Source organism: Chroicocephalus ridibundus, chromosome 7 (genome assembly GCF_963924245.1).
Source record: "Chroicocephalus ridibundus chromosome 7, bChrRid1.1, whole genome shotgun sequence".
NCBI classification, from domain to species: Eukaryota; Metazoa; Chordata; class Aves; order Charadriiformes; family Laridae; genus Chroicocephalus; species Chroicocephalus ridibundus.
Window position 1 is genome coordinate 47,796,931 of NC_086290.1, and position 22,398 is coordinate 47,819,328.

At 47.8% G+C, this 22,398-nt stretch overlaps 1 protein-coding gene across 1 annotated transcript in view; it reads right to left on the reverse strand.

Annotated features, from left to right (window-relative positions):
- GALNT17 (polypeptide N-acetylgalactosaminyltransferase 17) overlaps positions 1-22,398 on the reverse strand; it is a 219,033-nt gene that overhangs the window by 66,437 nt on the left and 130,198 nt on the right. Inside the window, exon 6 of the mRNA XM_063341566.1 lies at positions 10,999-11,116. Within this exon, the coding sequence (XP_063197636.1) occupies positions 10,999-11,116 (118 nt within the window). The remainder of the gene's footprint in view (positions 1-10,998; positions 11,117-22,398) is intronic.

The following is a 22,398-nucleotide window of genomic DNA, read 5'->3' on the forward strand; positions in this document are numbered from 1 at the left end:
ACAGCGGAAAGCAAAAGGCCACAGGGCAGGCGACTGGCGTACAAACACGCCGGACTCAGCGTCTCGGAGGAACGGGCGACTGTAACGTGGCACGATCTATCACACCTGCCCGTAAGCTGACATAAAAGCAAGTGCTATAAAGCAATCCCAAGGAGTAGGATACCAGTCGCCAAAGGATTCGGATGTTCAAGGGGGAGTCCAGGAGGTGATGCAAGGTCTTCCAGCAAAACTGGGATGCTTGAAGGGCAGGTGCCTGAAGGAGGCCGGGTGGAAAGGCCTTCCTTAATTTGGGGGTGAAGCCGGCCTTGCTGCAGGGCTGGGACAATATTTGGTCATGCATATTATTATTGTTACTATAATGTTCTGCTGAGTTGGCAGAGCTGGGACGGACATACGCAGGGAAACGCAGATGGTCTCTGCTTCTTGCCATCAGGCTGCCAGCTGCCTTTTAACCGCGTTCGGTGTTGGTGAGGAGTTCAGATGAAAAAGAAATACGGCTCGAACAGCTCTCAGAGCCAAGGCTGCGATTGCAGCAGGGGCTCTTGGAAAATAGCGTTTTCGTTTGTAAAAATGAACAGGTTTGACCTGAAAGTCCTTGACAGAGGATGACTGCAAAGCCTTACAGAGACTCTGAGCAGACTAAAAGCTGGTTGGGAATTTCTAACGACAAGCTTTTTTGGTTGAAAATCACAGGAGTGTAACGGCATTGATTACATTTTCACCAAGAACAATCCTCGGGCCTAGGAGAAATCCGTAGTGAATGAACAGAGTGTCTTACCCTTGAAAAAACCCAATGCTCGGTGATTACGAGACAGGACCGGTCTGAGGCTTCTGCCCTGCCTGAGTCACCGGAGGCCGGCGAGACTCATAAAATCAACTTTGTGGCTCTGGACGAGGTAGGGAAGAGATCTGTGTGTCCCACAGCCCCAGCAACGGCACCACAAGTTAGTCTTCTCATAAGAAAGGACAGATGAAAAGACAAAAAAATAACCTTGCCTTTGCAGCCACGATGAAGAGGGAGCTTTCTGAAAGCTTTATGAATATAATGGGATGAAAAAAACCTCATTCCTCATCTCAGTTTATTATGAGCCTCATTTATTGGTGCGTAATTTCACGTCAAATTTTCTCTTGGCATTTCCCCAGCGTGCTTTTTGTAAGAAGACAAAGTTCAGTTTGGCTTGGAGTTGGTTTTTAGGAAGACGCAAGCCTGTTTTTTGTTTTATAGGGTAATTTATATCCCAGACACTGTAGGCACATGCACGGAGTAAATGTGCTGCTGCTCACCTTGTATAGTGATGAGTGAAAGGAGAAAGCAGATTTCAGAGAGTTATTGTTTCAGACACCCAGAAATACTTTAAAGGACAGTTGTCCTCCAGGGAGTGATGCTATAAAACCAGCTTTCAGGGGGCCTAACTTTGCTACACCTCAGCAATTCCTGACCGAATTGCAGCCGCCAGGCACTTTGAGAGCTGGGACCGCTCTGGCTCATGCATCATCCCCACGTTAATGAGTGCTCAGTGCTGGAAACGTGACCACGGCCCAGGCAACGGGGGACGGGAGGGGATGTCCCAGGGCTGCCTCCACTCAGCAGGGCCCAGAGGGCTAATAAAGAAGCAAACCAACGTGCTTTGCCGTACGGAGGGGAATATGTCAGTTGAAACAATATAGGAATCCTTCTACAGCTGCTCATACCCATTGCTGCTGTTTAAGAGGATTTAAGTAATTTATTTCCCTGCAAGAACACGGAGGGTGAGAGCCAAAGCATGGCTGCGCCAAGCCTGCTGGCATCACTCATGCCAACCCTTTTGCTTCCCAGATGCACCAGCCTACAGCGAACGCCAACACGACAAGCCTCTGGCCCCCACAATCCTCGAAATACCTGCTGACGTACCCCAAAGATGCAACCTGGATCCCACATTTCAGTGCAGCCCAGTGCCCCTGCTCGGCCAGCCAAGAAATGTCTCCTGCTATGGGAAAGTCTCTCGAGTCTTCCCCACAGGAGCAAGGGCTGGCTGGACAAGACGCAGAGGGTGGCACAGCATCTCTGGGGCTGGAGATGAAGGGAAACCATTGCCTGAGCATCAAAGCCAGGACTGCCAGGTAACCCAAATCTGTCCTGCAAACATCTTCACCCGTGCCCAGAAGGGTGCAAATGTCAGAGCAGACCGTGCACTGGCAGCAGGCGCTACGTATCTGCCGCGTTTTATCCCAACAGCCATAACACAAAGCATGGGTGATGAGGCACCCTGAGCCCCACGCCTAGCAGGGTTCAGACATTTCCACATAAGATACTGAGGGAACATGGCCAGCAGTGGATGTACCCCTGAGCGACGCACAGGAAAGCGTGAAAATTCAGAGTCAGGGTGCCTCCTTTGCCACATCTTTCTCCACAGAGGATGGAGAGCTGGTAGCCCAGGAGAAGTTCAAGGACCTGTGGGATGAGTGTTATGCCCAAGAAACACAGCATGGGACAGAAAAAAATAATCAGTCTCTCCTGGGGATACTGGAGGTGTCTTTGATGCCCACAGCCTGGATGTGGGGAGGGGTGGGAGCACCTGTGCTTGAGGAGCATCTGGAGCAACCTCACCTGACAACAGCATTGTGGTCCAAATTCTGTAGAATCACAGAATCGCCTAGGTTGGAAGGGACCTTTCAGATCATCAAGTCCAATCATCAACTTAACTATGACAAAAGCCACCACTAAACCCTATCTCTAAGCACTATGTCTACCCGGCTTTCAAATACCTCCAGGGATGGTGATTCAACCCCTTCCCTGGGCAGCCTCTTCCAATGCTTGGCAACCATTTTAGTGAAGAAATTCTTCCTAATATCCAATCTAAACATCCCCTGGTGCAACTTGAGGCCATTCCCTGTTGCCCTATTGCCTGTTACCTGAGAGAAGAGGCCGACCCCCCCTGGCTACCCCCTCCTTTCAGGGGGTTGTAGGGAGCGAGAAGGTCTCCCCTCAGCCTCTTCTTCTCCAGGCTGAACACCCCCAGCTCCCTCAGCCGCTCCTCACAAGACTTGTGCTCCAGAGCCCTCACCAGCTCCATTGCTCTTCTCTGGACACGCTCCAGCACCTCAGTGTCCTTCTTGTGGTGAGGGGCCAAATCTGGACACAGCACTCGAGGTGGGGCCTCACCAGTGCCCAGTACAGGGGGATAGTCACTGCCCCAGTCCTACTCACCACAGTGAATTTTGTGTTCCTCTCCATAGAAATCTTTAGTAAAAGGCAAAAGACTTACACGATCCAAAGAAAAATCAGAGTATCTCTGTTCTAGTTTGTTCAGAGTATCTCTATAGCAGTGGAAATTCAAATTTCCACAAATTCAGTGCAAAGAGCAACACGGGAACGGCTCTGTTCAACAGGAGCCGAGTTAGGCCAAAGATAAGCGCTGCAGAACCTCCCTTGGGATTTAGGCTCTGGTGAAAAGCTTAAATAAATCTAACTGTGCTAAGGATCTATGAACCTGCATGGCCACTTGCCCCTGCCCTCCGCAGCCCCTTTAGCAATGGAGATGCCCTGGCTGCTCTCCACATCTGGTTTTCTCCACCCAAGCCCAGAGTGACCAGGGTGGACTCTGACTGCAGTCCAGCCTGTTAAACCAACGCCTGGCAGATCCCTCACCACCCCTTGCCAGGGGCACGCACCAACCCTGTGAAAAATCGGTGAAAAGCTGACACCTGCCAGAGTTTCAAGTGAAGATAAGGGATGGCTGAGTCCTGAAACGGATTTCTTCATCCACCAGTGAATCTCAACTGCAACACACGGCCTATTGCACGGCAAGAGTTATCATCTTTCCCAGCAAAGATGATCAGCGCCTTCCTCGCATAAAAATCAACTTGTCAGTAAAAACACTACAATCCAGTGGGGTGAAAATAGCGGTCCCTTCCCCGCCTCTACCTGTCCCCATCTGTCAGCTGGTAACAGGCAGGGATGACAAATCGTTTTCTATCACGACGAAAGAGCGATGGGAGCTCTGCGGCTGCTGCCTGCAATTTCCTCTCCTGAGGAGGGATGGCCATAAACCGCCCGAGCGCTGCGGCGGGGAGAGCAGAGCCGCTCGCCGGCTCCCGGGCGCAGAGGTTACAGCCTGTTTAGAAAAATAATCAAAATATGGCTCCGTTTCCACGGGGGCGGTTGTGATGAAAAACATTTTACCAGTTTGGAAAACTACACCAGAGCTTCTTGTAAAGCATCTTCAAGCACCTACAGTAAATACTGCGCTGACAACTAAAATGCCAAACATAGGATCTGAATTCATACTTGTACTGATTCCTGCTCTTAAAAGAAATACAGGCAGCGATTGGATAGTGTTCAGTGCTGGAAATATTTCTTCCGACCACACAAGAATCACTCTGAAGAGGGGATACAGAGGGGAACGGGGATACAGGTACAAATAAACAGGCTGTGGCTGTACACGAAGGTAACGTATTACCGGTGTACCACTATTCCTAAAGCTATATTTCTAAGACCTTTTCCAAGGTCAGTCCTACTCTGCCTCTTATTTTGTTCCAAGTAAACTTGAGTTTCGTATGGAAACAGCCTTAAGCCCCAATTTCTAAGTGGATTTTGGTGCCTGACTGATAAAACACTTTTGAGAAGCTGGTCTTGAGTTTCTGTTGTTGGGTTCGGGTTGGGGACAGGGGGGTTGTTGGTTTGGTTGTTTTTTTAACGTGTCCTAAACTGCAGGAGTCTCTGGGGTCCTGGCAAGCCGTAGCCAGCTCTATGATCCCTCCATCGACCCACTGCTGCTGCGGCTGCTCCAAGCCACAGGGAGGAGGGAGATGTGATCCATCCCCACGCAGCTTCGCCCTGCAGACCACGCTGGGCCAACTCTAACTCCAATGTCTATTAAAGAAAACTACCCCAGGCTTCGGTGGTTCCCCTAGTACTTTTACCAAGGGTTAGCTTCCAACTTTGCAAACTAGGTCTTGCTCTAACTCCAAAATGTCTTTCCCCGATGGGTGAGCCCAGAGTTTGGTCCCCTTCCCCTCCTGCCAACAGCCCCGTTCCAGCATCCCCACCACTGGCACTGACTTCCACATCATCTGCATCTGACCAATTTCGTGAAGGCTGCAGTTCCTTGCTATAAATCCTCAGAAATGTCAAGAGAGTGGTTATTTGAACAGTCCATACTCCCCAGATAAGCAACTGATATCTGGCAATTTTACCCCAAAGTCTTCAACTAGTCCAAGGCATGTTCTCTCCGTCCTTGCAACCAGAAACGTCTGTCAGCTGAGGCACCGACACCTCCTCCAACCAATCAACCACACAACAGACCTTGGGAGACATCTTGCAGCAAACCCTATCTGTGCTCCTCAAAGTCCTTCCCTCAGAAGTTCAGGCTGACTTGTCCCCACACTTCCCAGAAAAACCTTTCACTGCCGCATGTGTAATTTCATGATTAATTCAGCCTCAGCAAAGCTAGGTGCAGACAGGGAAAAGAAAAACCACCCTCCACATCAGGAGAAACTTGATTCAACCCTAACTACTGCGTCTCAGCGAACCCTCACAAGCCTAATAAAGCCTTATGAATAAATTACATGCTTTTCAGCTTCCTATTTTTCAAAGCGATAAAAAGTGTAACAACACATCACTGCAGATCTCCCGCGTGCCGCAAGCCTCAGCGCGCCCATCGCACAGCGGCTGGTGAAGCCGTCAGGAACGCCGGAATTCACGCCCCGGCGCTGATGGACAGGGTGGTTAAAAAGGGATTTCAGGTGCTGCCGACCGTCAGGTCTCTCTGCCTGCGCCCAGACTTTAATATATTAATCAGAAGAACCGAGAGAGAGCGACATTTGAAGATGATCAAACAAAAAAGCCCCAGCAAAACGACATTTCAAATGACGGCAGTAACGCACATCACCGAGTCAAAACGTGACACCCGCTATTAGATGTCTGCGCGTTTGGTTGACGTTATAAAAACAAATTCCACCCTAACCAGGGATATTTTTACATTTTGATGACAGGCACTAACTATTGAGATATTAGGCTCATGCAAGTAGAAAGCCAGCCAAATATCCGTCCCCCAATGGTATTTATGTGCTGCCCATTATGCTCGTGTCCATCACTCTCCATTCCAGAGACGTGCACAATGTCGGATACAGACACAGGGTATCCGTGCCGGAACCTGTGTTCCCAGCTGGGCTGGGAAAGCAAGCCTGTGCTAGCATATTTATTTTACAAAAAAAAAAGAGGAAAAAAGCAAAACCATCTTTCTTGTGACTCATAGCCCTGCTCTGACATCCTTCCCTGCTCCCACCCAGCGCCCCATGGCGGGGAATTTCTGCCTCCCGCAGGGCTGGATACGGGCTGTCCGTCCCTCACCTCAAGCCCACGGATGCTGAAAGAAGCGTTTCCTCTAAATATCCTCACTATTCTCTTCTTAACAAAAAGATACAGCCATAATTTTGTGTAAAATGTATGCAGGAAGAGAAGGATTTTGATTTTCTGAATGCAGAAAGAGTCAAGCTCCCTTGTGGAATTTAAATACACCTATTTGATGGCTTTCCTTTTTTTTTTTTTTTGCCTGACCCTCTCAACGTTTCAGCATATGAATAATTGTACTCATATAAACAAAATGGGCTCCTTCATGGATGAAACGCACACAAGAGATTTGTGCCATTAAAATGCGATTTAATCTATTTTAAGGGTTTCTGACAGACTGAAGGGTACACAGGCACGGTGCCCTCTGGGAGCGGATCAATGTCACTGCCGGCGCCATGAGGTTACTCCTGTGCCTAAGCGTCTGCAGGACGAGAATCTGATTATTAAAGAAATCACCACTAACAACAATATGCTCAATGCCCTCGTCGTACCCATTTGATTTGTGAATCTCCGTATTCCCAGCCCTCACAGCTACGCAGCAACTCTGCCCGCTCCACGCGCACGACGCTGGCTTGGCGGCACCGGAGGTCTGGCCTGTTCCATCCAGATGTCAGAAAAATGGTGGGGGGGGAAAAAATATCTGGGGTATTAAGAGGACATGTCGTGCTCTTCCTCTGGAAATAGTTTAAAAAGATCCAACCCAAACTTCAGACAATTTAACATTCATAGTAAAAAGTAGCTCGAGTCAGTCATTAAATCTCAAAGGGATCCCTGAATTGTGCTTTTCTTAATGAATTCAATAATCGATTCTTACTCCACAAATAAGGTGTGGGATGGATCAGCTAATAAGCATTCTCAGTTAATTGCTTTCTCCAAGTGACAATTTGTACAAATGATACCATCAAAGTAGTAATAATATCCTTATTGATTAAATTAATCTCTAAAAGACAACTCAAATAAGTTTAATTAGCAATGCATGACAGAAGCACAAAATACTCTGAAAGCAACCTTGTAACCCATCCCAGACTTTGAAATCATGGCAACAGTCATGCAATAGACTTTCACATCTTTATTCAAATAGACACGCGTAATTTTATGGAGCGTCTTTAGTCAATGTCTGTGACGAACCATGAAAACCCATGAAACCCTCCCTGCAGAGAAGCAGCGAGACACGCAGCAAAAAGAGTCTTCCCACTTTGTCCCACAGTCACTAAAAGCCAGGGCCACAAACAGTTTTAAAATAAAACAAAAAGTTTCAACAGAAGGAGCAGAGACGGTCTGAGAAGCCTCTGTGCCAAAATTCACACGTGGAGCTGGTGGGGACCCAGAGCAGCGTCAACACTCTCAAGCCGCGGAAATTGGACAGCAGGTTATAAAACGAGAGCAGAAACTTGTTCAGCACAGCAAAGGGTTAGAAGAGTTGGCTCAAAGCTTGTTCAGAAAGAGCAGATTTATTCCTTCTGGAACCAAGAGAAGCAGCTGAGCCTGGGGCAGGGGCTGGGCTGTGGCCCAGAGCACCCCAGGAGGAGCGACGGGAGCCTGGAGCAACGCTCGCTCTCCCTGTTCCTACACGAGACCGAGACCAGGTATCAGATGTCTCCAGCAGCTTCACCGGTGTCCCTTGGTCACCAGCCGGGTGAGAGGGGGAGATTTCCACAGGCAGTCTGCTGCGGGGAATTACCAACGCAGGAACACACCAAACGTTTGGTCCTTGTGCCTCTCAACACTAAGAGAGACCTAGCGCTATTATAATTTGATTGTGACCTGATATGAATTGATAAGTGAAAGCACGCTTTAGGGGGGAATGGGAGGCGGGGGGGAGAAAAAAAAAACCCACATTGAAAACCTCTCAGTTGAAATATTAGCCTAAACTGCCTTGCTTAGCAAACACTTCTCCGCTCTCTGCCAAGAAAAGGGGAATTAGACTCAACTCTGCCTGGGGAAGTGAGGCAGTGGACATCAGGGACAAGAGGCGTGGATAAGCGTAACCTTCTGGAGACACTCCAGTGTGATAAAAGAAAACACAACAACACAGAGAACAGCACGTTGCCCTCGTCAGGGCCAAAGCTACCCCTCAAGCAGAACAGGAATTTGCCTGGGGCGGCAACACAAAGCTTAATGGCTTTATTATTATTAGTACCTGAGCAACCCGAGGATGCTTCCCAGCACGTACGGCAGAGCAGCGAGCCCGGAGCCACCTTTGTTAACGTGAGTAACGGGATTTCATTTTTTTTAAGTGGCTCATGCAGGAGCTTTCTCATTTAGCTAACTGAATTCAGCAACTGAAAGAAACATATGGCCCGTATATTTCCACCCATGGAGGCGCAGTACAGCTTATTTTAAAATATTTGAAGCACATTAATAGAATAAGACTCTTGTACAGTACATGGCCTTGGTCCTTCTAGGTTAGGACAGCCCAACCTTCTCAATTATTTATTTCATTTTTTAATTTAGATTACTTGCATTTCATTCTACCGTAATATAGTTAGCTGGTGCTTTTGCAGACACACGTCCTTCTCGTAGCCTCGATGGGTTTATTATCTCATTTTTTTTTCTTTGAGCATTTTTTGGCAATATAAGAATGTAACGTTTAAAAAATGTCCCATGATTCTCAGAAAGATGATGGTATTTGCACCGTCATCAAAAGGAAAATAAATACTTTCTGTGTTTATTTTCATCCAAGAATCACTGAAACAAACAAGGAACCACCAAATTACTTTTCCGACTACAGCCAGCCACTTAGCAGGCAAAACAGCAAAACACGCACAAAAAGCCTAATAATTTTATATTCAAGTTGATAATTTGAAACAATTTTATTAATAAGGAGTCCTGTATTACTAATAACGTGCTACAGCTGCTACAGACCCCAGCCATGGCAGGTCTCAAGCACGTGAGGAAGGGCTGGCAACCTCCGTACGTCAGGACTTTTAGAAACAGATACATCCCCCTGAGACCTGACATCTGCCTGAATCCCTAACAACTCTCTATCCAACGACTAGCCTCGGATAAACTACGTATAACGGAAATCTTACTATGAAGTGGAACACAAACACCTGGCAAGCGCAGAGACAGCACCTCCAGGACCGCTCTCCACGTGAGCTACCTGACCCGCACACACAACGGCCAGCGGCTATTAAATGGGCCATTAGCTCTCGGTCGCTAAATAAGACACTTGCAAAGACATTGATTTTTGGAGCTCGGGTATTTTTAAAATCTACTTTCTACACAGTCTTACAAAGCGGATTTCCTAAGTATTTTGGCTCTCAAAACCACCAGTATGTTTAAAACCTGGACCAAAACACACGGCATATGAGTGGGCAAGCAGCAGGGAAACACATGGGTTGGAACCCCAAGCCTGGGAAAGTCACTAGGGGAAGAGAGGGATTATTTTCTTCCAAAAGGATGTTTTGGAAAGGATAGCCTTTCTAAAAAGTCCAGCATGTGAAAAAGAAGACATATGCTCATCACTTGTCCCTGAGACATCCATCTTATTTTTCCAGTTAAGAAGCCAATCTTCCATGAAATCCCCCAAAACCCTAGCAGATGGGTTGAATTACTGATTTTGAGAAGGCTGGTTCCACAATGATATTATTAAAAAAATCCCATAAACAAACAAATAAGGATGGCCACAAGAGAAGCTTAGTTTAGAGCGGGATCTCTCTAGACCAAAGAAGTGAGCTGCACGATGATGTGCAGTAATTACTTCATATGGAGAAGAGCTGTGTGGCATATTTAAAGCCTTTAATTTCTACTCCCTTGTTTAAGTGAGATTATTGCTCCCCATAGCCAATAACAACGCATTTCTTAAGTTTCTTCCGATTTGCCAGCAAAGCAAATATCCTCTGGTAAATCTACGAACTGAACAATGATTTTTCATTTTTACAACAGCGCAGTCAATTCCATTTTCCAGTTATAAGTCTCGAGCCTCTCCCTATCAGCTTGTTAACGTACAAGCACTGAACTCTAAAACATGCCTGGAAGAATCTCCGTAGACTTTGCCATCCCAAGTTGCTTCTGAACATTGAATTCATTGCTTTATGAATCACTTCACTGTATGTAAACACTTGAATCACTAAGCCACATCTAATATCGTAATCAAGTGATGTTGTCACGGTGGATTCTGCAACGACGAATATCTGCACGGGGGCACCCAGGCAGCTCTGAAAACACAGCTATTAGTGTTTCTCTTTTAAAAGCAGGTTTTGCCTGTTCATGAACTTATTTTATTTGCAGATGCTAAATGCCTGTAAAATATTTTCAGGCTTTGTGCCTTCTTGAGATACTCCCAAGAGTCCCACCAGCCCCGCTAAGACTGTTCGCAGGACAAAAATGACACGGTATTTTTCCTGGTATTTGAGACACCTGTAACTTGTAGCAACGGTGTGACAAGGTGATGAGGGCCTTTTTAAGTTGGGATGCTATTTCATCTCGGTAGCTTTTTGCATCAGGTCAGACAGATAAGCATCCAAGAAAAAAAATAATACCTACACTCACCTCTAAAAGCAAGTCCTTTTTCCCCCTTAAACTTAAAATAAAATGCTATAAAACACATCAATGCTTCATTCCCCTGAAGCGTTCTAATAACTGTTTACGTTATCTTGTTAAAGTGTTGCTTTGGGTTCCTTATGTACCGTTGGTGCAATTTTTCTCGCGCATGTGTCACAAACCTTGATGCCGAGCTCTATGTTCTCCCCTCCGTACACGTCCATCCCCGGATCGAGAAGCCCAATCTCTCCAAAGAACTTTCTGTGCACAACGAATGAGCAACCGATCATCGCCGGCGTCCTGCATGAAAAGAAAACCAACAGAAATGCACCATTATTGACATTTTCCAATTTTTAATGGACCGAGGGCTAGTTTCTGCAAAGTTACTCGGGGAGTTTGCAGCAATGAGTGAGCTCTGCGCCTTTGAATACGCTACTTTACCACTGCAATGAAATTGTCCAAAATTTAAGTTCATTTCACTGTGTAGACTGGAGAAAGAGTTCTCCTAGGATGAAATTACGGAAAAGCCTTCAGGTCTTGGCTCTGTCGCAAACATCTCAGTGTGTCTATGGGCAAGGGCACAAATTCTTGGGGCTTCCATTCCCCAGTTGTGAAGGAAATATAATAATGGCATTTCCTTTCTCCTGCTTTCTTCCAGCATGTCTAGTAACAGGCTGGACTTCAGGAGAGACACTAGTTTTTACAGTGCCTTGTGAAACGAGGGATCTTTCTTATATATCTGAAATATATTGTATATGTATCTTATATATCACAAAGGAGTCATTATCAACTTGTGACAAGGTAAACTGCAGATCTGCAAAAGCAAATTCTTTAAAAATTCAAGACAACCGCTTGCAGAAACATCTGCTGTGTCATCTGCCCGGTTCCAGCAATACCGAAGGGCTCCCGGGTAGAGACCAAGTTGTCACAGTCGTCCCGCCAACCCTCGTGCCCTGCAGCCATCGGCGCTGCTCGGCTCCACTTCTGCAAGAGCAGCCAAGCACCGTGCCCGGTCAGGGAAAATAACAGAGGAAAACGGGAGCAATGCTAACAATACTGACACCAAGAGAACAGCAGAAAGACTGAGGAAAAGCTCAGTGTCAGGGGTTAATTTTTAATAACTATGCAATTTCAAGGACATAATAGATGGTTATGTTTACTAACGACCCAGGCTGCCACGTGCGCGTGCCCCGTCCCTCCCTCGTTACCTTGCAAAACGCTGGACCAGATCTCCATCTGATGCAGCTTCCCCGAGATGAGGATGCTGCTCTGATTCACGCACGCTGAGATCACGTTTGGGGGTACTTTTTGAACAGTTAAACACTTGTGACCCTCTCCGTAAAATCACACTTTGCCACAGAGCACAGCACTGAACAAAACCGTATCATTATGCTGCTTGGGGGATACACTAATCTGTTGCGGTTATGGTATGTGGAAAGTTTACCCCCTGGGATATTTTCTGTACTGAAATAAAAATGCAAAAACTGTTCTTCCCTTTAACTTGCTTGCATTTGAATCCATGCTGTAAAGAAAAAAAACCAACAAGGATCCACTCAGAGGGATCAGCAGGGAGGAGACAATGGATTTTACAGCTAAGCTGTGCCAAGGTACTGCCAGACTCTGCTCTTATGGGGAGCTATGGGACGCCCCCCGCCCACCCTGAGCTCAAAGCTTCGACCAGGGGGAAGCTCCACCATGCAGGATGGGATGGCCATCACCTCTGCAGCTCCTCGCCTGGGCCGAGGGGACACTCGCCTTGTGCTGCAGGGTGTAACACCAACGGCCTCCGTACCTGGGAATCTCACACCTCTTAGAAATGCCCTTTCTCCAGAGGGAACCTGGTCTTGAGGTAGAAAACGGGCAATGAGATGGTTTATTTTAACAGCAGCCCCAGAGTCCTGGCTCAAAGCACATTTCAATGCTTGTCCATGCTGGGGAGCATGGTCAAGGCTGAACTACGCAGTCACGGCTCGCAGAGGAGGAAAGCACCCTCAAACGTACCCAGGCACAGCTCACAGAAGGATCAGGCCCACGCTCAACCTCTCCATCCACACCCCAAAAACTGCCCGTACCTGCTAGAGGAGCACCCGGGCGGCCACCGGGCTCAACAACCCCCAAGGACTTACACCTGCCGAGAACCAGCCAAGTCAATCCCTGTGAAACCCTCCAGCCCCGTGGATGAAGAGTTCCAGCCACTTAAGTATTCTTATTTATAGACACTTTGATACTTTTAATAGACTGGTAGAACAGCTGAATGCTCCTGCCATATTAAATTAGTTCGAATTGGAATCCATCAGAGCATTTTTTCAATAGATTTCTTCCCTGACAGCCAGCTCGGCCTTCCTTCCAATAAGCGGTATAATGTTTCATGGTTTGCTGCCACTCTAGTACTTAAGATTTCAATTCTACTGCTTTATTTGTAGCAAGTTAACTGCCATTAGCAGAAACAATTCTTTCTGAAATGATAACCACCTTAGAGATGCCAAATCTAATACCTCCATTATCCTAGATTGCTTCCTGGAATTAAATAGAAGGGTAAGTTGCTCCGGTTTTACATGGAGCATGAACAACCCAGTTCAGCTCTTCCACGGGGAAGAGGTGTGGGGGAGCACGGGAACCTTTGACTTCTCCAGTCAAAACCGGTTAGGTCTGTTAAAGGTGCCCAGAGAACAGCTAAAGCCAGAAAAAAAAAAAACAAACCAAAACAAAAAAAACAAACACAAATGAAAGTTTCAGACACATGAAACTGCATTTCTCATCCAATAACGTGGATCACTGGGAACTCACCACCAGATAAACAAGGTTTTCTGAACTGGAAGCCGCTTAACAGCCATGCACGGGAGCTGTTGCCCAAGAAAGCTTTTTTCATCGTTATTTTACAACCTGACTTCACTTTATAGACCACAGGGTCACCGATCCTTTCCAAAATGCTCTTGGAAACAGCATGATTGGGATTTGGTAACTTCACCTTCCAATCTTCCTCTTCTTCGTTCTGCTGCACACCCTGTTTCCAACACAGGACACCGTGAAGCATGCAAAGCAGCACTCCCGAGCGGATCGGAGCTCCCTCAAGCCATACAAATTAAGTGCTACATTCTTCTTTGTAACAATGCCTCCATATTAAATAAATGAGGAATCAAGCGGCGCTCAACAATTTAAATAAAAACACCATTTGATTTTGTAGTAAATCCTTCAAAAAGGTGGACGGTTACAATAACAGATAGCCCATCCACAATGCAATAATGGCCTGCAGACAAAGAGCTGATAAAGCCTCTTGTTCCTCTGCCCCTTAATTAAAAGCATTAACACAGTTTGTTTTGAAAAATCACACACAGCTCAGCTCAGCTAAATGCATTTTTATTTGTCCCGATAGCTATTCTTTCCTTAATGAGAAAGGGAAAGCAGAATTTGGCAGGAAAGGATGAACAGAGATGTTTAGCAGAATTACGGGTTTCGTATCCAGAATCCACAGCGTTAGCTCCTTGCCAGTATTTTGGTTGGCTCCTCTATACAATAAGTGACGAAAGGTCAAGAAGAGCAGCTTTTATGAAATATCCTCAGTCTGAATCTCTAAATAAAAGTGAAGAAGATACAGGGAAAAACGTTTATCCTAGTCTATTAAGTTGCTTTAATGGTCTTCCCTTCTTTAGTGCACAGTTATCATCTAATGATTAAAAAGTCTCAAGTAGATTGCTTCTTCAATTCAAGGAAATTAATTTTCCTACACAATTGGATTTTGCTTCCAATTTTATACTAAAGCGTAGGTTATAAAATATGTAGAAAAAAGATATTAAAAAAATAATTAGCGGTCATACCGCTGAGCGCAAGAAGCTGAGAACATGCCTTAAGAACTGCTGGGGTGTCCAGTTTCCATTAAACTGCTGTTGTTTTTAATAAACGTCAATCACGGAGTTGCTCACCTGCAACAAACCCAACCCTAGCGCTTCAGGAGACACGGCACCGCGCTTAGCACATTTGGGATGGTCCTTTACCTGCCCAGAAAGGTGTTATTTGTCCCTCTCCCAAACTTGCCATTCCTAATTAAACATACCCGATTCAAACACCTTATTCTCCATTTGGAAATTGCAGACTTGTCCAAAACACACGGAGTTTCCCACTCGTGCTGCCCGTCTGCACCTCCACGTTCCAGCTGGGGCTCACTGGTGGGAGCCAGCATCTCAGCAGGACGCACTGGGAGAGCCTGAGCTCCGTGGCTTTTATTTAACTAACTCATCACACGTTGAAAATTTCAGGTAAACTAAGCCTGTAGCTCTAAGCAGGGGTCTAGCTACTATTTCCCTGATGACCCCAGGCTAAGGAAGATCACCATCTTTATTTTTATGTGACACTCTACGATAAAACGCATGATTTTCTTTTGGTCATACACGAAATTTGCAACAGAAACAATTGTCAGTGCCATGTTCTCCTGCGTTTGTGGCACAGTGAGCATATCGCAGAATAAATCAAGACCAGGATGAGCAACACAGGTTTACAGCAAGAAAATACCCACGTGGAAATTAAATACAAGCACGTGATGTTAAGGATTGACCCCTCTGGTCATAAGCCAGGGTTGCTCAGACCCCAGCAGCAGAGCTCCGCGGGGCAGAGACCATGCAAAACCCTCTGCTCCACTGGCAACAAGACGCGTCCTGGGGGCTCAGGGACTCCAGGCTGGAGCCATCCCGCTCCAGCTGCCTTCCTGGACGGTCCAGCCCACTGCAGACCACGCACTGGGCCCAGTCTGACCACAGCAGGACAGCTCTGGGGATGGCGGAGGGGCAATGATCCACTGAGTGCTCCAAAGGCCACCCCGGGGCTGCCACCATCCCCGGGCAACATGCTGCTGTGATGGCGATCTGCAGTCAGTCCTACTGCAAAGCCACAGAGGAAACCTCTGGTTCCTCAGGGTTTGGGGGGCAGAGAAATGGAAGAGGAGATGAACCGAATTAATTAAAAATGAACTGGAAAAAAACAAGCCCATTTTCCATTGTACTTGGCTTAGTGATCATCCGCACCCTTGGGAACTGCCTCCTCAACTGCAAGGGCAAATACCTTATTCAACATACACATCAAGGACCTGGACGAGGGGACAGAGCGTATCCTCAGCAAGTTCGCTGATGACACAAAACTGGGAGGAGCGGCTGACACACCAGAAGGCTGTGTGGCCATTCAGCAAGACCAGGACAGGCTGGAGAGCTGGGCAGAGAGGAACCTCATGAAATTCAACAAGGGCAAGTGTAGGGTGCTGCACCTGGGGAGGAATAACCCCCCGCACCAGGACAGGTTGGGGCTGACCTGCTGGAGAGCAGCTCTGTGGAAAGAGACCTGGGAGTCCTGGTGGACGACAGGATGCCCATGAGCCAGTGATGTGCCCTGGTGGCCAAGAAGGACAATGGCATCCTGGGGGGCATCAAGAAGAGTGTGGCCAGTGTGGGAGGAAGTCATCCTCCCCCTCTGCTCTGCCCTGGGGAGGCCGCACCTGGAGCACTGTGTCCAGTTCTGGGCTCCCTGGTTCAAGAAAGACAGGGAACTGCTGGAGAGGGGACAGGAGCATCAAGGGCCTGGAGCATCTCTGTGCTGAGGAAAGGCTGAGAGCCCTGGGGCTGTTCAGCTGGAGAAGAGCAGACTGAGAGGGGATCTCATCGATGCTCAGCAATATCCAAAGGGCGGGGGGCAAGAGGATGGGGCCAGGCTCTTCTCAGTGGTGCCCGGGGACAGGACAAGGGGCAACAGGCACAAACTGGAACACGGGAAATTCCATCTCAACATGAGGAGGAACTTCTTTCCTGTGAGGGAGGCAGAGCCCTGGCACAGGCTGCCCAGAGAGGTGGTGGAGTCTCCGTCTCTGGAGGCATTCCAACCCTGCCTGGACGCGTTCCTGTGCCACCTGCTCTGGGTGACCCTGCTCTGGCAGGGGGTTGGACCAGATGATCTCCAGAGGTCCCTTCCCACCCCAGCCATTCTGTGATTCAGGGAAATGCAGGGTGCCCCTGTCTCACCCCGTCAAGCCCACCCCAGCTTCTCCCAAAAGCAAACATGCAGGGCAGACACGGCCTGGGTGCATGCTGTGGAGCAGTATTTGCTTTAAAAGTGAACTTCAGATCATTAATTTAAGAACTTTGCAGTAATGGAAGAGAAATGTTTGAGCGCCGGGGCAGCCGCAGGAGGCAGCTAACAGCAGCGCGCAAGGGCAAGATGCTGATCACAAAAGCCCAAAAAATTAATATCACACACGAAGCGCATCTCCGAAGGAGAAATATATATTGCTTCTGCCTCCTACGGAGGGGCATCCACATGCAGACGCGGAGTCAGGCAGGAGCCACGCTCTCAGCTTCCCCTCACTGCCTGCGTAATGGCTTGGGCAGATGAAAGCTGGATGTGTCTTTCACAAGAATGTAATAAAATTTCTATGAAGGAACGGCATTTTAGCCCACAGCAGCGTACCTTGCTTAATATTATCCCCAGGATGGCATCTGCAATAGTTGTTTCTTGAATAATTCTAGCTTCCCTGCCCCACTGACCTTGGTTAATTGTCTGTTTCAAATGGGTTTATTTTCCCCGCTGTTGCTAAGTACTACAGAATCCACGAAACAAATTAAAAAGAAGAGATACCCCATAAAAGAGATGCTAGATGGAATGCCTTTTCTGAATTTACTGGAGATTAATACAACTTAAACTTTTAATGGCAAAGAAGCTGTGAAAACTATGTGTTTTTTAAAATACCTATTATGCCTACCCATGTCTGCAACCTTGCTCAAGACAGATTTGACTTTCTCGCTGCTGTATGCCCGCTCCCATTTCCAGGTCAAGAAGCGGCTCTCTCTGGGACCTCGGGCAAAGCATTGAACTTCTTTGTACCCCTGTTTCCCGCTCTGTCAGATGATAATACCTTGATGCTCTTGAGAAAAAGCTTTTATAAATCACCTCAGTGATTTTCAGATTGGAGCTGCTGCAGTAACTACCATACCGTTATGTGCGCCAGGCCCCCCGATTTAAGTCATCTATGGTGAGAAAAGCACTGGTAGTGAATAACCTTATAAGTGAGGAATCGCACACCCAATTTGCTGTTTCTAGCCTTGCTTTAAGCCAGCGGCAGCAAGGAAAGCTGCGTGCCCATCCTTACGGTGGGCTTAGACAATGTGCGAGTCTACAGCAGATTCCTATTTACACATCCAAGCTTCAGGACTATAACTCAACTGTAAAATTTCCCCTCCAGGATAAAAACTGCTGCTGAGGTCATTGCCTAAAAGCACTCTCCTTCCTTGTGGATTCTACAAAACCCAAGGATGCGCCAGCAATAAAAATCCCCGGATGCCTGAGCACCTGCCTCCACGCTCCCACTTCTTCAGCACTTTTCGCAGGACTTTTCGTACAGATGTGTGCTGCCATAGGCTGTCCAAACGCTCACGTGCAGGTAGTAATTGTCCCCAGTCCCACATACATTGTCAGCTGAAGTAAAACTCTAGCCCCAAAGATCTCCATTACACAGATCAGGTCTTACGCCGTTTCCACAGCCGCTCGGATGCAGAAGACACTTAGACCATGTGCCAACTGCCCAACCACCTCCCACAGCCATCTTGTTGGGACCTCCGCAAACGAAGCCGACCTCGGGAAACCCTTCCAAGACCAACAGCCGTAGGACAGGGGCGAGCCTCGCGCAGGGTGACGAAGATTTGCGGACGGCGGTTTGGGCTGTTCCCCATCCCTGGCCATGGCGCAGGGTGGTAACTCCGCCGGCCCCGGCCCCGTGCTCCCCGCGCACACCGGGGAGAGGTGCTGCACCGCAGCGTCTGAGGTGTGCGGTTCTGAGTCCCAGAGTACAAGCCCTGAAGAAGTCACCTTGGAAGAAGTACATTTGATAATTAGCCTTTAAATGGGACTCAGTCTCTGTTCAGGAATGGTTTGGGGGAAACAGTTGCAATTACAGGTCTCTCCCTTGAGATATACTTAAAAGATGTCTCTTCGTTTTAGCTGATTTAATGGCGGTTGTGGAGCTATTCCTGGAGGCGGAGACAGGCACTCGGGGGAAACACAGACTTTCGCACTTGGTGGGAGCCCTTTGGCCGCAGCGATGAGCCCCAGAGCCTCCCCAGAGCTCCGGGAAAGGCTCCGTACCAAGAGCCGCTGCAGCAGGATTGCGCATTCGCAAACATCAGTATCCGGGGCTTGACCCTTAACGGCGTCCCATTTATCCACAAAGGCAGATTTTGGGGAAATAATAGCGATCACTCATAGTGATTTATTAGGGACAGTCCTAGAGGAGAGGCACCAGAGAGTCTCAGATTTGGAGCTGAGATAAAACAGAGCATGATTTTCATAAATGCACTGGCTCGTATTGGAAGCCATGGAAAAACGCGTAAAAGATAGCAAGAAAAATACTTTCCCTGTCTGGAAAGCCATTGCACGTCAAAACAGAATCAAAGGGGGGCACAGATTAGCATGGACGAAGAATCAGAAAGGCACGGTATTTAGTTAACCTGGTTTTACTTTTCCTATATGACTGGTCCCCTAAAGGTTTTACACTCAAAGCAGATCTGGAAATTGCTGTTACATTTTACTTGCGCAGAAATTACCGCGCCGGAGTGCATCTTATAATCAAACCCAGGAGCTAAGCCGCAAAGCCTTGGCTAGGAAAATAGATGTTTTCTTATGTCTCATTAGTTAAAAAACGTTAACCGACACGAGATAAAATTCTATCAAAACAAAGCAGTTTTGCAATTTTAATCCGAGCCGGGAGGTGAGAGTAAATCAGTCTCTTCCCCACGCTGTGCATCGCCGCCCGGCGTGCAGGAAAAGCTGCTGTTACTTAACGCGGGGTAGGAAAGGAGAGCACACACCTTTATGGATTAATCAACAGAAGGTCACGGTCTCGTCCTACTATCGACTATCAGTCGCCTCTTCAACACAAGTGGCAAGCGCCCTCCTGAACAGCTTATTCAGGGCTTTTCAAGCCCACATGAACTTTTCATTAAAAGGGTAGTGTTTGTCTATGCAAATCAGACCTACTTATTCCACGTTAGAGATGCAGAACTCCCCAGGGCAACGTCGGGGACTGGCTTCAAAGTTTTGCCAGAAGTAGTTTAAACCCTCATTTCCGCTAATTGGCAGCGACTGAAATCCACCTCATTGGGGAGCTCTGAGCAGAACGGGAAGTGCCTTCACCAGCCCTCCCAGATACTTGGACTTAACACGCACAGATGGGCAGCCGACACCTTTAAACCATCTCCCAGTTCCTCGAGAAGCCAATGTTTTTATATAGTCCTAGATTTAAGGATTTGCATTTGCACCACCTCAAAAACCCCAGTGACGCGAGAGCGGGACAATGCTGGGATTTCACTATATGAAGGTGAAAGATTTCTTGTACTTTATTTCCTCTCACGTGTGATCTTTTGGCACTTCCGACCCCTGACTTACAACAAAACACCTGGTGCAGGAAAAGGGAAAGAAAAAAAAAAAGACCAAACCTTTATCCTTAGAAATTCCTAGGACGGAGAGCAGAGTTTGGGTGTCAGAGACTGCATGTGTTCATCTAATCTGATGCCTAATCCTGATCCCACTCCCACTGGTTTTCAAATGGGAGCATCTAACTCCATATGGACAGAGCAGACAGCAGCTATGGAAAAGCTGCAGTGGGCGCGTTTTGGTCCCACCCCCGGCGCTCTGCAGCCCCCAGCCCCGGGGTTTTCGGCTCCGCCGTGCTGCTCGCACCAGTCCAAATGGCTTCTGCAGGCAATGCTTCATCAGGAATCCGTCCCTTCGCTTGCTATCAGTAATAAATGCAACGTTAACTGTAACTTCATCACTGTTGCTAGACTGCTAATTAAATGATAATTACTTTTAGATGTAATATGTATAACTAACAGGCACTTAACAGGAACACGTTATTTACTTTTCTTTTTTTAACATGAAGATATTTTTTCTCAAGGGCAGCAAAGCGGCTGACTTTCAGTCATGTTCTTCCTCTCCACCTAGCATAAAAATCACAGCGAACAAAGCGCACAGGTAAACAAACTTCTCCTCTCTGCCTCGGCCACAGCGCTCGGCCCAAGGCAGCAAGAAGCTGTGCCCCGGTTAAAGCATCGAGCTGGAGCTGAAGGATGAGGATTCAACCCCCCTGATCCTTCACTCCGCTCCCAGCTGCCAAAGGCCCCTTGGTACCCAAAATGGGATGGGGGCGGCGTGTTAGAATCGTAGAATGGTTTGGGTTGGAAGGGACCTTAAAGATCATCTCATCATGATACCCACACAGCTGGCAACTGAAGCAAAAAGACGAGCCTAAACACTGGATTGATACAATATTGGTTATCACAGAAATGGTTTGGGTTGGGAGGGACCTTAAAGATCACCCAGTGCCACCCCCTGCCCTGGGCCCGGACACCTCCCACCAGACCAGGTTGCTCCAAGCCCCGTCCAACCTGGCCTTCAACACCTCCAGGGATGGGGCAACCACAGCTTCTCTGGGCAACCCGGGCCAGGGGCTTATCACCCTCACAGCAAAGAATTTCTTCCTCACATCTCATCTAAATCTTCCCTCTTCCAGTTTGAAACCCTTCCCCCTCATCTCATGGCTCCCCTCCCTGATCCACAGTCCCTCCCCAGCTTTCCTGGAGCCCCTTTAGGGACTGGAAGGGGCTGGAAGGTCTCCCCGGAGCCTTCTCTTCTCCAGGCTGAACCCCCCCAACTCTCCCAGCCTGTCAGTATTTTGTCCTTGAAGAGGAAAATCAGTGTCCCCATTTAATTTGCCGGGTTCCCACGTCTTGGCGACCTCTCCTCAGGGGCTTGGCTCTCAGCTCCTCTTCACGTGGAGAGGAACGAGCTTAGCGCAGAACACGAGCCACAACTGCTTTCTTCCAACAACACCGGCTGGAGGAGGCTGTGCCACCACCCCACCCACCGCACAAAGCCCTTACATCTAGAGACATCAGCCCAAGCAGCGGGCTCGTAAGGCAGACACTGCCTGGAGGCTGGGTCCCATCCCAACCGCACGGCTCCTTTTCGCCCTTCTTGGACGAAGACACGTGACAGCACAAGGAAGACATTCAGGATTAATTGCGCAAACCCAAAAAGTATTTCTCCAATGCAGCGCTTACCCCAAAATACTCCTCCAGCTTCTAAACTTGCTTTAAGTGACTATCAAATGCACAATAAAAGAAACTGCACTATGACAGTTAAATTGACTTTTTAAAGTTGGTGATAATACGAAGATGGGCTCTGAGGGCCACGCATGTGAGCATCGTTCTACAACAAACCTGCTCTGCTTGTGGCTGAAATGTCCTTTTCATTCTCTGAACACTCAAGCCAGACCTCAGAAATGGCGAGAGAAACCTCTCTTGGTGAATCATCGCCTGTAGCAAAGATGCTGCCAGCCAAAACCATGCACCTGGGGACAAACACACAAATGAAACCATGGGCTGCCACAAAGTGGAGTTAAAAAGTAACTCCCCTGACAGGTAGGAAGAGAGCACAAGTCCCTGTCAGCTCGGCTGGCCCCTACGAAACAACCTGAATAAAAGAGCAGCGAAAGATTAATGCCATCATTAGGCCTCGCTGTGCTTGTGAATGCGCTCACGCGGCCCCTCTTC